The 14,460-nt window shown below is 35.0% G+C and overlaps 1 protein-coding gene across 1 annotated transcript; it reads left to right on the top strand.

Annotated features, from left to right (window-relative positions):
• The first annotated feature begins 1,165 nt into the window (after positions 1-1,165).
• Positions 1,166-14,031, top strand: LOC145587412 (protein BONZAI 1-like). Its single transcript, XM_081644155.1, has 16 exons — positions 1,166-1,543; positions 5,253-5,300; positions 6,041-6,189; positions 6,283-6,331; positions 7,616-7,672; positions 8,131-8,319; positions 8,411-8,545; positions 8,755-8,816; positions 8,896-8,998; positions 9,085-9,199; positions 11,458-11,534; positions 11,615-11,752; positions 11,871-12,035; positions 13,332-13,445; positions 13,687-13,783; positions 13,857-14,031. Exons 1-16 carry the CDS (start codon positions 1,376-1,378, stop codon positions 13,958-13,960), a joined length of 1,770 nt encoding a protein of 589 aa, XP_081500281.1. The 5' UTR covers positions 1,166-1,375; the 3' UTR covers positions 13,961-14,031.
• The last annotated feature ends 429 nt before the right edge of the window (positions 14,032-14,460 follow it).

The raw sequence follows: 14,460 nt of genomic DNA on the forward strand, positions 1-14,460 counted from the left end.
GTGGTGGATTTGATGCCATAGCTTCCTATTACCCGTCTACCTGCCAGATACCTACCTACCCACCTAGTTACCCGCCTAGTTATCCGCCAACTTATTACTACTTTTATTATTATTTTTTTTTTATCACAAATTGATTGCTACTTTGTATAATATGCTATTAAATTATGTATTTACAACAATTTAGATATGGAAAAATGACATATTTATAGAAAATTTATTAAGCAAATGTTGTTAGGTTGGCATGTAAAAAGCGGGTGGTGGATATCCACATGGGTGGTAAATCTAGGTTTCTACTCGCTTAGGCGGATATGGGTATTAAAATTTTACCCGCCACGAGTAGGTGGTGATGATGAGTATAAACTTTTTTAGCAGGTGCGGGTATGGGAGAGGGGGGGTACTCGCACCCACACCGCCAAATTGCCATCCCTATTAGAGACGAAGAGAATAATACGAAGTACTCTTTTTTTTTTTTTTATTAAATACTTGCTTCATTTCTCTTGGGTACGCATGCCAATGCTAATTTTTATCAATTATATATTTAATTATCAATAAATATAAATTCTAACAACTGAAATTTAATAATTTATTCATTGAGACGATTCCAATAAGTACTCACAAGATAATATTTATTCTTATATAAAAATTACAAACATTAATTAGGGCTTGTTCTCATTGACTGAACTGAGCTGAACTGAACTGAACTGAACTGAGCTGAACTGAGCTGAACTGAACTGAAATGAATATTTTATAAGAGAAGAAAATTAGGAGCTGAACTAAACTGAACTGCAATGAGTATTTTATAAGAGAAGAAAATTAGGAGCTGAACTGAATTGAACTGAACTGAACTGAACTGAATTTCAACGTAAGAGAACAAACCCTTAAAGTGGGATAAATGAATTATACAAAAAATAGAAATTGAGCAAGTATTTAAAAACAGAGAGAGTAAGGGTTTGTTCTCTTCAGCTTAATTTCAGTTTAGTTTAGTTCAGTTTAGCTCTAATCACTTTAGTTCAGTTTTTAATTTCCTTCTCTCATAAACAATTCAGTTGAGCTCACTCTAACCCCATTCACTTTAGTTCACCTCAGCTAAATTCAGTAAAACAGAACATGCCGTAAGTATCTAAATCTAAAAATTGAAGAAGGGTAGATCTTTATTATACTGGTATCTAAAATCAAAAATCCAAAATCCAAAAAGGGAGGAGAGAGAGAAAGGCGTTGGTCAGAGAGCAGACTAACAAAGGGACCCACTCTGATTGCTCTACTCTCTTTGCCTACACATCTTCCTTGTCCTTTCATGTCTCCTTCCTAATTTCCTCCATCTTTTTTTTTTACCAAATTTTAATTTTTTTTCCACAATAATTTTTCTCCAAAGATAATGGGTAATGGCTGCTGCTTCGGCGACGCCGGCGGTAGAACGGCGGTTGGCGGCGGTGGTGGCGGCGGCGGCGGCGGTCAGTATAAGCATCACAACGACGGTCCAAACGATGCCGTTAGTCTCTTCCTTAAGGCTCATGGTTACCATGGTCTATTCTCTCAGATCGAGGTTTGTTTTTGTTTCTCTCTCCTTTGACTGTTTTTGGAGTTTGACTGTGCTTTATTTATGTGGGAATTCTGTAATTTGTACACTATTTCTATTATTAGTAAGATTAGTTGCTGTATTTATTCTTCCAGTTTTGGAATTCTATGTGCAATCTTATTCTTGTTGTGATATTCAGCAATTGCTAAAATTGAAGTTTAATTTTGATTTGTAATGTGATTGTTGGAGGTTGTAATACTATCTTGGCTTTGGTTGGTATAAGGGGGTTGTTTAATTTGAGTGGTGATTGTGTATTGCATTATTTGGAGCGCGTTTGCCAGTGCAATTCCAGTCAATTAAGCAATTTGTCGCGAAGATATGGAATCTCTTCATGTATGCTTTGGAGGGAAAGGGAGAATGGGGGCAATCGTTTTATTGGAATAAGTAGAGAAATTGGATGTGTTTGCTCAAAGGGGTGCTGGATGCATAATGATGGATACATAGCCCTTTGTTTAGTTGGTCTATGAGTATCAATTTTGTACCAACTCGACGAGCTAGGACTGTAGCAATTTGTTAATGAGAGTGATAAGGGGTTATTTTTTATAGAGGCACGTTGGATGGAATAATGCCGGTCATTTAGAGGAGTTATAGGCCAAGGGATGGTTTCGATTTGAGTTTTTGTTGTAGAATGGATAGGGAAGATAATGAGTACAAGTGTACAACTGTCAAAGTAAGTGAAAAATTGGTCATCATTAAACCAAGGATTATAGCCTATTTTTGGTAGCGGTACTCACTCTAAAAGACAAAAAATAAATTTTTCTCTTATAGCAGCCATGTTAGAACTCGTGGTAGATTTCAGTGGAACATTCTGAGTAGGACTTGTGGTAAGGTTGTTTGCATCTCTGCTCAATACGTCTGTTGTAGTTTCTAGTGACATTATCAATGCACAAGGCGCCAACAGTGGTCTGTATTTGTCCATAACCGCAACCATTGTCTGCTTGATTATATTCTTTCTACAGTACAGGACAAATTTAATCCTAAAACCATTTTTTATTTCTTTTATCTTTTTAAGGTAAGGAGAAAGACCCTCCTGAATTGGTTCCTCTCATAAGGCAATACTATCCAACTTTGAATGTCTAATCATCTAATGCATATGACGACTATTTTATGGATGGAAGAATTTAAGAAAGGGCCACCTATTTGCATCAATGGCAAAGTGGGGGGGGGGGGGGGGGGGGAGGATAAGGGGATCCCCACCCCAAAGAGCCCTTAGGGGATTTGATTTGATCCTATGTTGTACAAGTCATGAGACCAAAAGTTAAATAGTTTATAATGTTGTTTCTAGAGGCATTATTTATCAATCAACTACCTTAGTCTTTCAAAATTGATTCTTGGTGTGCAAATCATGTCAGTGAACAAACCAAAAGAAGTCCTTAAGGTATCCTTAGTAAACAATCATAACAGATCATTTATCTAAGGTAAATTGGACTTTTAGGGTTCTTGTTTTTCTTTTCCAAATGATTTTTTTGTGTATCGGACCTTTTTTTGTCCTTTTCTCGTACGATTCATTATGACGATTCATGTTAGCCGACCCTAAATCATCTTGGGACTAAGGCTTTGTTGTTGTTGGACCTTTTTTGGAAATTTGATGCTCCACCCATCATTAATTTGTATACACAAGCAAATGATACAATTCTAAGTTGAGAGGAAAAGTGGAGATAGAAAATGGGTGGTGGGTGGATAACTTCGTATGGACCCAATTCTAGGTGGTATGCTACTGTTGCTACCTAATATATCCGCTGTGATAAGCTCACATCCCATACAATGTGGTCGCAATAGGGTGAGGTGGCCAAGATAACTTGGTATGGACCCAATTCTAGGTGGTATGCTATAACTTATCGTGGGCTAATATATCCAATTCTAGGTGGTATGCTACTGTTGCGACCTAATATATCTGCTGTGATAAGCTCAAATCCCATACAATGTGGTCGCGATATGGTGAGGTGGCCAAGATTTAATACCATGGGTGGGTGGAAGAAAAGATAAATAAAGTACTACTTTGTGAGTGATAAGGTGTAAATATTGTTAAGGGGTAAGATGGTAAAAATTGTTTGCCAAAAACATAGTGATAAGAACTTTTTGTAACGGATGAATACTGAAATTGTTAAATCATTAAGAAATGTAGGTAGTATATCATTTATGTGGGGACACATGTTTGGTAGATTTACCTGTTAATATGGGCGGAGGAAGTAGAATTTCTAATCTAAGATTCATAAGACATCAGCTATTCTGACTAAAACTTATTGTGCTTTAGACAATGGTTGTCAAGGTATTCGTAATTTGTTTCAGGATGTTTAATAGGTGGCAATGTGTACAGATGCTATGAAAGTTTGCGTTAATTTAGCAAATTGCATAAAATACTTTTATTAAATTAATGGTAAAGATTTTTTTATAGTATGTAATAAAACAAGTGCATAATAGATATTAATGGTCAAAATTAATTGTAAAATGTAAATATCAATTGCAGTCCAGTAGCTTGTAATGAAGAGGGAATTATGGTATACAACATGACTATTCTGTTGATTTATATCCTCCAAACAGCAGAGCTACCTGGATTTTTATTGCACTTGTGTAATTTTCATGTTAGTTTCTGTGGAAAAATTAATATTATACTCACGACTTTGTCTGCAAAGGGAGCCCTACACTGTGTTTCAGCATTGCTATGCCTTTCTTAGGCCAAAGAACTCCCCCCCCCCCAACACCCACCCACCCAAAAAAAAAACCCCAATGATCCTCCCACAACCAGTTTTGGGTTTAACCTGGGGCCCAATTGATGTCCATCCTCTGTTCAGATTCTCTTTTGTGAGAATTACAGAGGGTGTACACTGTGGCTGACCCAGCGTTGTTCACGCTGGGTCATGTTTCCAGGAAATTGAAAAGGTTTAAACAAAAAAGAAAAGCAATATGTTCCATATACCTCTTTGTGGTTCAGTGGTCAAGTTGTTGAAGTGAAATACTTTCCTAATTGGCATGGGAATGCGGGGTCAAATCTCATACCAAACTTTTTATTTAGCCTTTTTGCTAGTTGCCTTTTATTTATGTCTTTTATTTTACTGATATCATGTACTAGACTGGTAGGTTTTTTATTTTATTATTTTATTTTATTTTATTTTTATTTACTGATTTTATATGCTAGCCTAGTAGCCTTTCAGACTTTACTAACTTACTATGTTTTGTTTTTCGTTTGTTCATTTGATTTGTATTATTGTTTGTAATTTAAATTATCGGAAAAAAGAGAACTCCAGGAGTCCGAACCCCTAAGCGAGAATTTCTGAATCTTCCACGGCCAATCCTAGCTATTTAGTCCATATTAGTAACCTATATTCATTATATGAGTACTCTCAGTTAATCTAATTGAAATTGTAACTTAATTTTTAGAATGAAAAGGAAAAAACATGTGATGTAACAAGTTTCTTTTATTCCAAAATTCATCTTTCTCCACAAAATCATCCTTCACAAAATCAACCTATTAGATCGATGGGTGACGGTGACCCAACACCCATAAAATCCTAGATCTGCCATTGGCTGAACATCAAATTTATGTTTGAACCTCAGACACAAAAATGGCTACAACCAATCCTGCACTCCTGCAGTAGTATAGGTTCTAGGCATAGTGGTACCTGATGATTAGGTCTTGCTAGTAATTGCTCTCTCTTTCTCTGGTGCTATTTTGCAGCTGTCACTGTCAGCTTCAAGCTTACGGGATCGGGATGTGCTTTCAAAGGTTTGTATAATCTAAATCTTATGTGTTATGCTAATCCGCAATTGCTATAGTTTAGCCTGTTTAATTTTTGTTTAAATCTGACATTGTTAACTGCTGGTATTAAACCGTTCAAAATGATTGAAACTATTTCCATTCAAAGTTGCAGACTTCTAATTTTTACCTCTTTACATTCCATAGAGTACACGTCTCATTGTTCTTCATGCTTTGCATTAGTATTTAAACTATAATTACTTTGTGAACATATAATTTCTCTATGTTTTTATGCCTCTTATGTTAAATCAGCAACATTGCAAAGATTATGCATAACTCAAGCATGAAACATTTGCTTTTTAAATCTGTTCTTGGTCTTTTATCAAGGTGTAATTCACAAGTATGCTCAGCAAGGAATTCAAGTTAGGAAGTAAAAGCACTTTGATTGGTAGAAAGACTGTCTGAGTTTTGGTTATGATTATGCATCATTTAAGCATGAAGCATCTGTTTTTTAAATGTGCTGGTAGTATATTATGGGTGTAGAACATACAAAAATGTTCCTTACTCAAATCAGCAGGTAAAACTTTTGAGATTGGTAGAAAGAGAGTGATTGTTCAAATATGGAATTCGCTAATCTAACTGCATATCTTCTTACTATTTGCATTTCTTAGGGAATATTGCATATATGGCCATCTTGACTGGAGCTCGTTTGTTGCCCAAGCATTTGTTTATAGGTTTTTTCTTTCCTTATGTTTCATTTATGCTTGTAGAGTGATCCAATGGCAGTAATTTATATAAGAGGAAGAAATGGTAGACTTGAAGAACTTGGACGGACAGAAGTTGTATCAAATTCACTAGATCCTACATGGATTACAAAGGTCAATGTAACATATCATTTTGAAATTGTGCAGACACTAGTGTAAGCTCCCATGTTCTCTCCTGACCTTCTGGTGTATATATTAAAATTTTACTTGTTTTGCCTGATTATGATGCCTAAAATTTATGTTTGTAGGTTTCGTGTTTTTGATGTTGATACTCAATTCCACAACGTAGATGTACAGGTACATTCAAGGCTCCTAGTCTTCTCAGCAGTTATAAAATTTCAATGTATTTCTTTATTGTTTTTTATAATGATTGTTGTTATTGTGAAATTCTTGTTTACATTTAGGGACTTTTAATATGATTAAGGTTTGCATAGTCCTTGAAAAATGAGGATTTCAAGGCAAATTGCATACTATATGTATTTATTTACTTGAGAAAAAAAAGCTAAGATGTTGCCTTATACGAGTTGTGAATGTGGTTCTTACTTCATACATCTTGCTATATGTGGGAATACATATTTGAGATTTAGAGCCTTTTGATTTTTGCGCATCAACATTTATGAAATGGATAATGTTCCATACTCAATTTTATATTGGTAAATTTGTTTGCTGGAAACTCTTTTTATTCATATTCGATCTTGTAAATTGATGAAATAATTTTCTTTCCAAAAGAAATATGATTAAAAAAATGACGAAAATCAATGTCCAATTTGGCACTCCTTGTTTGTTTAGGCTTCTTAGAACACACGTGGAAAATTAATATTAGGACTTCTCATTGAATGAAAATATTTGTACTGGTCATCTTGTTTCTTTCTTTTTTCCATTTTCCTATAATCTTGTTCAAAAACAATATGAGAACCCTTTAGGTGTCTTTGTTATATTCAGTTTAATATAGTCCTTTTTTTTAATTCTCATGAATACTAGAACAATTTCATTGTTGGGGCCTATATTTGTGGCCAAGTTTTCAGCAAAAAGTTTTGTGTGGGGAGAGAGTATGACCTCTTTCCAAATTATTGGAACAAAAGACTACCATATTTGAGGACTGATGAGTGAGGAAAGACTGAGAAGTAGCTAAAAGCTTAATTTTATCTTGCGTTCTATTGCTACAGGGACTTACTCTGCTGTATGAATAAACACCTGATATCTAAGGATATACAAGGCAATAGGAAATTTCATGGCCTATTCTTGAAGTTGGGGATAGCATTTTCATGGCTAATTCTGAAACTCTTAATTTCTAGTGGAACTTTGATGCAAACTTGTTGACGCTTTGCAATTGTACTGATGGATATTGCATGAATAGTAAAAGTTACTTTCTCTGTTTTCTAACATGACTACATTTTTTCTTAACTATAAATCAGCATAGGCAGTCAAAGTGAATAATATGAATAGTGTTCCAGTCAAAGTGTTGCGTGTAAAAAAAACGGAGGAAGTACGTTAGTACCCATACTAGTTTTTCTAAGGTTACTTTTGTAAACTCAAGCAGAAGACATCATTTTATATGACAAGACCTTTTTGCTCCTGCAGATGCTTAAACTGGATGAGCAGCAATTTCTAGGCGAGGCTTCATGTGCGTTGTCTGAGGTATACCTATACCATTGACATGGATTCACATACAGAGTATTTTCTAATTTAAAATTTGGTGTCATATCTTATATTTCTGCTTTTGAAATCTAACCCTGCTTCTAAGAGATATTTATGTTTTTGTGGTTGAGGGGGTTGGCATGGTTGTAAATAATCTGTAACCCCCATGATAAGAAGTTTAAGTAGATCCTTAAATTCATCATCATCCAATTTAATTATGATATTGCTGAATAATGACTGATGTATTTTGTTACATACTGAATGATAGTTTTCATAGTATCTATTTTATGTTATCTATCTTATATTATTTCCTGATTATTAATAAACTCCATGTTTTTTTTTTTACTAATGAGCTTTTTCTAAACAAAGTCAACAAACCATCAATTGCATGTGTACACTTGCTTGTCATATCTGATGCTAGAATTTTCTGTTGCCATCCTTGTGATATGAGAATGCAGATAGTGACCAGATCAAATGGATTATTGACTCTAGACCTTGCGCATCGTGAAGAAAACTTGAAAGCAGCCCATTCAGGAAGCTATGGGAAGCTTACAGTTCATGCTGAAGAATCTATGAACTCTAAGATCACAACTGAAATGCTACTAAGGTGTTCAGATTTGGAAAATAAGGATCTCTTCTCTAAAAGTGTATGGGATTAGTTATTTACAAATTTTTACTGTCGATCCTGCGCTGTATGATATTCTTTTTAAGCATGCATTGTCCAAATTTATTTTGCAGGATCCCTTCTTAGTGATATCTAAAATTGCAGAGGGTGGTATACCTATTCCAATTTGCAAAACGGAAGTTGCCAAGGATAATTTGGATCCAGCTTGGAATCCTGTGTCCTTAAATATTCAGCAAGTTGGAAGTAAGGTATGAAGAACCTATTTGAATACTTGTTTGCATGAAAATATTGATCTCAGTCATTATTCTATTAATTTGTTAATTTTATTTTTCCCGAATCTGTGATGCTGCAAGCTTTATCAGAAACATGTCAATTTATTATTATACTGCAGATCAAGTTATAAATTCAAACAATTCTTGGCCTCTTTGAGTGATACTGCTCATCTTTTGTGATGCAGGACAGTCCTTTAACTATCGAGTGCTTTAACTTTAACAGCAATGGGAAGCATGATTTGATTGGGTAATGAGACATCATATCCTTTATAATCAGTCAATATGTTAAAGTTATTTTGCTGACTTTATCTCCATATATTATTCAGGAAAATTGATAAATCACTAGTTGATTTGGAAAAAATTCATATGAGTCAGAGTGGTGCAAATCTATATCTACCCGCTCCAACTGGACATGACTATAACAATAAGGTTTTAACATAATGACTTAATTGTAATTATAGTTTTACATTGGCAACCCTCTATTTTGTATGATGAGTTTGGCAGTGTTGGCCCAGGTCTTGAAAAGTCAACTCTTTGTGGACAAGTTCTCAGAGAGTGTCCAATACACTTTCCTTGATTACCTAGCTGGTGGATGTGAGTTGAATTTTATGGTGGCCATTGATTTTACAGGTGAGTTCTTACGCACTCTAGGATATAGGCTTCTTTTTTAATTCTTATGGAGATTATACTTTATATTTTCTGACGAACTTTGGGACATGGTTTGTTTTCTCTAGTTCCCTTCAGAGATGATTTTATTGAAATATTCTTTCACTCCTTTTCATTTTATTGGTTTATCATGTATTGATGTGTGTGAAAAAGTCAGAAAGAGTTTTTGCAAATTGCAAGAAGAGAGGCAACAGAATATTGTAATGAACTGACTTAAGGGAAGGGTATCACGGGTAGTTTAGTTTGTTAATAGTGATCAAATGTAGTACATAAGAAGGGTAAATAGGCAATGCACTAAGATTCCACCTGTGCACACGAGACAAAAGAAATCAGTCTAGAATCATCCTAGGGAGGGAGAATGTAAGTATAAAAAAGGGAAGAGAGAAATTGAGAAACTAGGCAGAACTTTGGTGAGAACCTTTTGGAGATTTAGGAAAATTTGTTCAAAAGGACCACTTAAGTGGTCTCTTTTATTCAGAAGGACCTATTAAGCAAAAAGTTGTTTAAAAGGACCACATAACACGGTTTGGGTTGGTGAGGGGGACCAAGGCTATTTTTCAGGCAAGTCAACGCCGAAGTTCGGCGTTGACCGTCATGTGCCAAGCACGTGACTCTTTAAGTTGACCCAATTTTTTCTCTCTCTTTTTTTTCCCCACGATTTCCCCATTACGAGTGGCATTAATTACCCCCAAATTTCCCCTTTCTTCTTCTTTCTCTCTCCTAAAATCGCTGTTCATTCATGGCATTTAATGTGGTCTGCCATTGTTAGTGAGATCAGAGCAGCGATTTAATAGGGTATTAAAGGTAAAGTCTTTCTTTTGCTCTCTCTCTTATCATTTTCTTTACTTTATTTGGAGTGCTTCCTCACCATTTTTGTTTTTTTTTTTTTTTTTTTTTTTTTTTTTTTTTTTTTTTTTGACCTTATCAATGGTGAAGGAAACTAAGGGAAAGCACGAGGCAAAGGCAAAAAAAAAGCGCACAATTCTCACAACTTCTAAATTGTCTTCCTTGGTTGTCATGGGTCTAAGATGTCCTTTGCACCAATGGAATCCCACAATTTCACTTAGTTCTCTTCATGACTGCTGGATTCATTTTGGTACAAATCCAGTTTTCACAAAATACAAAAATGAAGAACGTCAACCAAAATTCCCTAAATTCGACAAAATCAAAACAAATTCACAATGCTTACCTTGTGCGAAATGTCATCAATTGCACTATGGATGAATTTGTTAGGAGAAAAAGGGCGCAATTGGAGGTTGCATTCAATCTAGGGTTTATGCTTCAAGGAGAGAGAAAGAAGAAGAAAGGGAAAAAAAATTTGGGAATAAAGGGGAAATTTGGGAGATTTCGTGGAAAGAAAGAAAAAAATGATTTTTTTTTTTGCTCAACTTAATGAGTCACGTGCCTGGCACGTGACGGTCAACGCTAGAGTCCGGTGTTGACTTGCCAAAAATGGACTTTGGTCCCTCTCACTAACCCAAACCGACTTTTGTGGTCCTTTTAAACAACTTTTTACTTAAATAGGTCCTTCTGAACAAAAGTGACCACTTAAGTAGTCCTTTTGAACAAATTTTCCGGAGATTTATGGCCTAAAGCCATTTTGGAGTTGTGAGCTAAACTCACTTGGAGCTTGATAGGCTAAGCATAGCTCTTGTGTAATTCGTGTTCTGTTAATTAAAGTATCAATCTTTCCTCTCTATCTCATAGTTCTATGTTCTGTTAATTAAAGCCATTTTGGTGAGAACCTTTTGGAGAGTTATGGCCTAAAGCCATTTTTGAGTGTTGTGAGCTAAACTCACTTAGAGCTTGATAGGCTAAACCTATCTTTTGTGTAATTCGTGTTCTGTTAAGTAAAGTATCATTCTTTCTTCTCTATCTTATAGTTCTATAGTGTCCCTCCATTGTTACTGTATAAATTCTTGGCAGTCATCAAAAGCTTTAACCTTTCTCTTTATTTGGTTCTGTTTTTTAGTCTTATTAGTCTGTTGTGGGTTGCTGCTAGCAGTCCATTACAAATATTAGATAAGTCTAGTGGGCTACTCTTATTGCAAACTGGTAATAAGATGGAAGCTCATTTGAACTTGTGTCCTATCAATCTACCACTCCTCCCTACATGCACATGTAGGCTTTTGTGGAAAGGCAGAGAGTTGAAAATTTACCAGTGATTTTTTATGAATGGAAAGCACATTGGTAAGTTCTGACTCAGGTATCTTTTTTATCAGCTTCAAATGGGAATCCACGTCTTCCTGATTCCCTACATTACATTGATCCATCAGGTCGCCCAAATGCTTACCAGAAAGTAAGAAAATGATAATTTTTTTTAGATTAATTGGGATCTGAATACACTTAATGTAGATAACAGTGAGCTATTTTTTGTAGGCAATTTTGGAGATTGGGGGATTACTGCAATTTTATGATTCAGACAAGCGCTTTCCTGCCTGGGGATTTGGAGCACGTCCAATTGATGGGCCAGTCTCTCATTGCTTCAACTTAAATGGAAGCAAAAACTACTGTGAGGTGTGGTATTCAACAATACTTCTCATTCGGAGCTGATTCACTACCTTCCGTCAAAAAAAAAAAAGCTGATTCACTACCTTCTTTGGTTGTTGAACCTCATGTGTTTTACTGTTTTCAGGTTGAAGGGATTCAAGGAATAATGACAGCATATACAAGTGCTCTATACAATGTTTCACTTGCGGGACCAACCCTTTTTGGCCGTGTTGTTACTGTTGCAGCTGATATTGCCAGTAAGGCTCTTGCAGAAGGACAACAAAAATATTATGTTTTGCTAATAATCACGGTAAGATATATTAAATGCAGAATGTATTTCTGTAAAGAATATTAGAATTCATGCATGGTTTGTAAGTCATGCGTTTTGATCTCCTTGACCAGTGATGCCTGAGTTCCATCAAGTCATTTTGTCAACTGAAACTCTAAATGTTTTTCCAAACCATTTGATGCTGTGACTGATATTTCCTTCAATAGTATGACTAGGTCCATATTTTTATGGTCCAATTCTGTCAGACATCCTAAAAGCCTTTTTAAACTAGGTGGCTGGAAATCGAGATTGACAGGGCCTTGTTGAGAAATACTCCCTCCGTCCCATAATATAGTTCTTGTTTGTGTTTTTTCACAGTATTTAAGAAATAGGAGGAAAAAATGGATAAAGTACATTAATAAAAGTGAAAAGTACAATCATAGACAAAAGTTAGAGAGAGAAAGTGGAAAAAAATACAAAGCATGTACAAAATTCAAGGGTAAATTAGGAAGTGCAATGAATAAAGCTAAAAAAGTAAGGGTATAATGGTCTTTATATACTATCCAAAAATAGAAACAGGAACAACATTTTGGAACTCCAAAATAGGAAAACAGGAACTATATTATGGGACGGAGGGAGTGTGAGAAATTTAGAAGGATGAGAGTTAGGAGAAGAGAGAACTCAGGAAGCACGAGTGAGATACTGAAAATTTATAGGAAATTTAAATGGTGGATTTCTGAGGGCTATCCTTCATGAAGTGTCAGTGGCTCTATTCTCTGGATAAATTCTGTTTACAATCCTAACAGCTCATTTGGTTGATCTGATATTGTGATGTAATAATGTATGTTCATTTCCTGTTAATGAAATGTTATGTATGGACTTCCCTATAGCAAATGTTTTTTACCGTCATCTTTTTTGTTATCGCTCACAACTTCATCTGTAAATAAATTTCACATGATTATGACACTACTTTGTTGAAAGAAATCTCTCAATAATGCTTCTGATTTTTAGAATTTTATTAATCAGGCTGAAGGAACTATAAGATAACTCTGAAAAATCAGACAAAAAGTATTGAATTTAAGTGCTTTATGATTGCAATTATGCAATTTGTTAACATTGGGCTTCCTTCTGTAGTTCTAACTTCTAGTGTTGGAATAGTTACTTATATTCTTGTAAGCTTCTCTGTGATCACTTTGTATTTCTCCTTTTCTGTTGCCTTGAAAGGTATTTCCCCCTTTGAAAACTGCTTTAAACTGGTTATTCTCTCTCATGCTCTTTTTTGGAGTGAAATTGTGCGTGATTGATATGCATTCTAGATCTGATTTGACTTGTTTTCAGGATGGAGTGATAACAGATCTTCAGGAGACAAAAGATGCTATTGTAAAGGCATCTGATCTTCCATTGTCAATACTCATTGTTGGAGTTGGAGGAGCCGACTTTAAAGAGATGGAGGTACGTATATGCTACAAAGTGCAATTCTTATGTAATACCATCCAACACAAATTTTACTGAGACATTATTTACGAACTTATTGCCAAATACACTTAATAAGTCACCCATATAATCAGAATAAATCACCCGTCTATTATTGTGAAATTGTCTCATTCTTCTATACAAGACTTGCCTACTACATATCAGTACATATGCTCATTATTCCTGTCTCAGCACTAAACCTTTAATATTCTTCATGCAGTTTTTAGATGGAGACAAAGGGGAGAGACTTGAGAGTACAACCGGGCGTGTCTCATCTCGTGATATAGTGCAATTTGTGCCATTCCGGGATATTCAGGGTCAGTGTATAATCTTCAAGCTTGCTAATAAGCATCTGGTGTAGGTTACTGAGTTCTGTTTCTTTTATTGCAGGTGAAGAAGTCTCTGTTGCTCAGACACTTTTAGCAGAATTACCCACACAATTTTTAACATACATGAGGACAAGAGACATTAAACCCAAAAGCATGATTTTGTGATAAATTGTACATATTTATTTATATTTGGTTTTTATATTTGCTTTCGGTGGTTAATCGAGTCAAAATTATCAGCTCGGTGCCTAATTTTTCATTATTTTGTTTTTATAATGTTTCTTTCTTTTTTGTTTAATCCCTTTTTTTTATGTAATTTTTGTTTTCTCCTTTAAAAGGGAGCAGAAGAGAAAGGTGAACCCTTGTGTCTTAGGCAGAAACAATATTTCAATGTAATACAAAGCAATGTTTGTTCTTTACATTGCAAGGTGCATATATTCTGTTTTTTTACCCCAAAGTTGTTCTAGTGTTTGGGGGAATTAGGAGACACAATGGCCCATCTATGCACATATAAAAATGAACACATGTTTATTTTTGGATATTTTATTTAATACAAAGATGTGGTTATTATATTAAAGCTGTCATTTGTAGACAATGTACATTGTTCGTATTAGTTAACAATTAAGGATGTTGATTATGGTATTATTATTCGTTTAGTAGGAGATCAA

This window comes from Chenopodium album, chromosome 2, assembly GCF_948465745.1.
Source record: "Chenopodium album chromosome 2, dcCheAlbu1.1, whole genome shotgun sequence".
NCBI classification, from domain to species: domain Eukaryota; kingdom Viridiplantae; phylum Streptophyta; class Magnoliopsida; order Caryophyllales; family Amaranthaceae; genus Chenopodium; species Chenopodium album.

What these genes read in the sequence shown, in the direction of transcription:
- LOC145587412 (XM_081644155.1), top strand. Translation starts at nt 1,376, where the DNA reads ATGGGTAATGGCTGCTGCTTCGGCGACGCCGGCGGTAGAACGGCGGTT. An exon ending in GTCTATTCTCTCAGATCGAG is followed by an intron (nt 1,544 to 5,252) that starts GTTTGTTTTTGT and finishes GCTATTTTGCAG; the next exon opens with CTGTCACTGTCAGCTTCAAG. An exon ending in TTCAGCAAGTTGGAAGTAAG is followed by an intron (nt 8,546 to 8,754) that starts GTATGAAGAACC and finishes TTTGTGATGCAG; the next exon opens with GACAGTCCTTTAACTATCGA.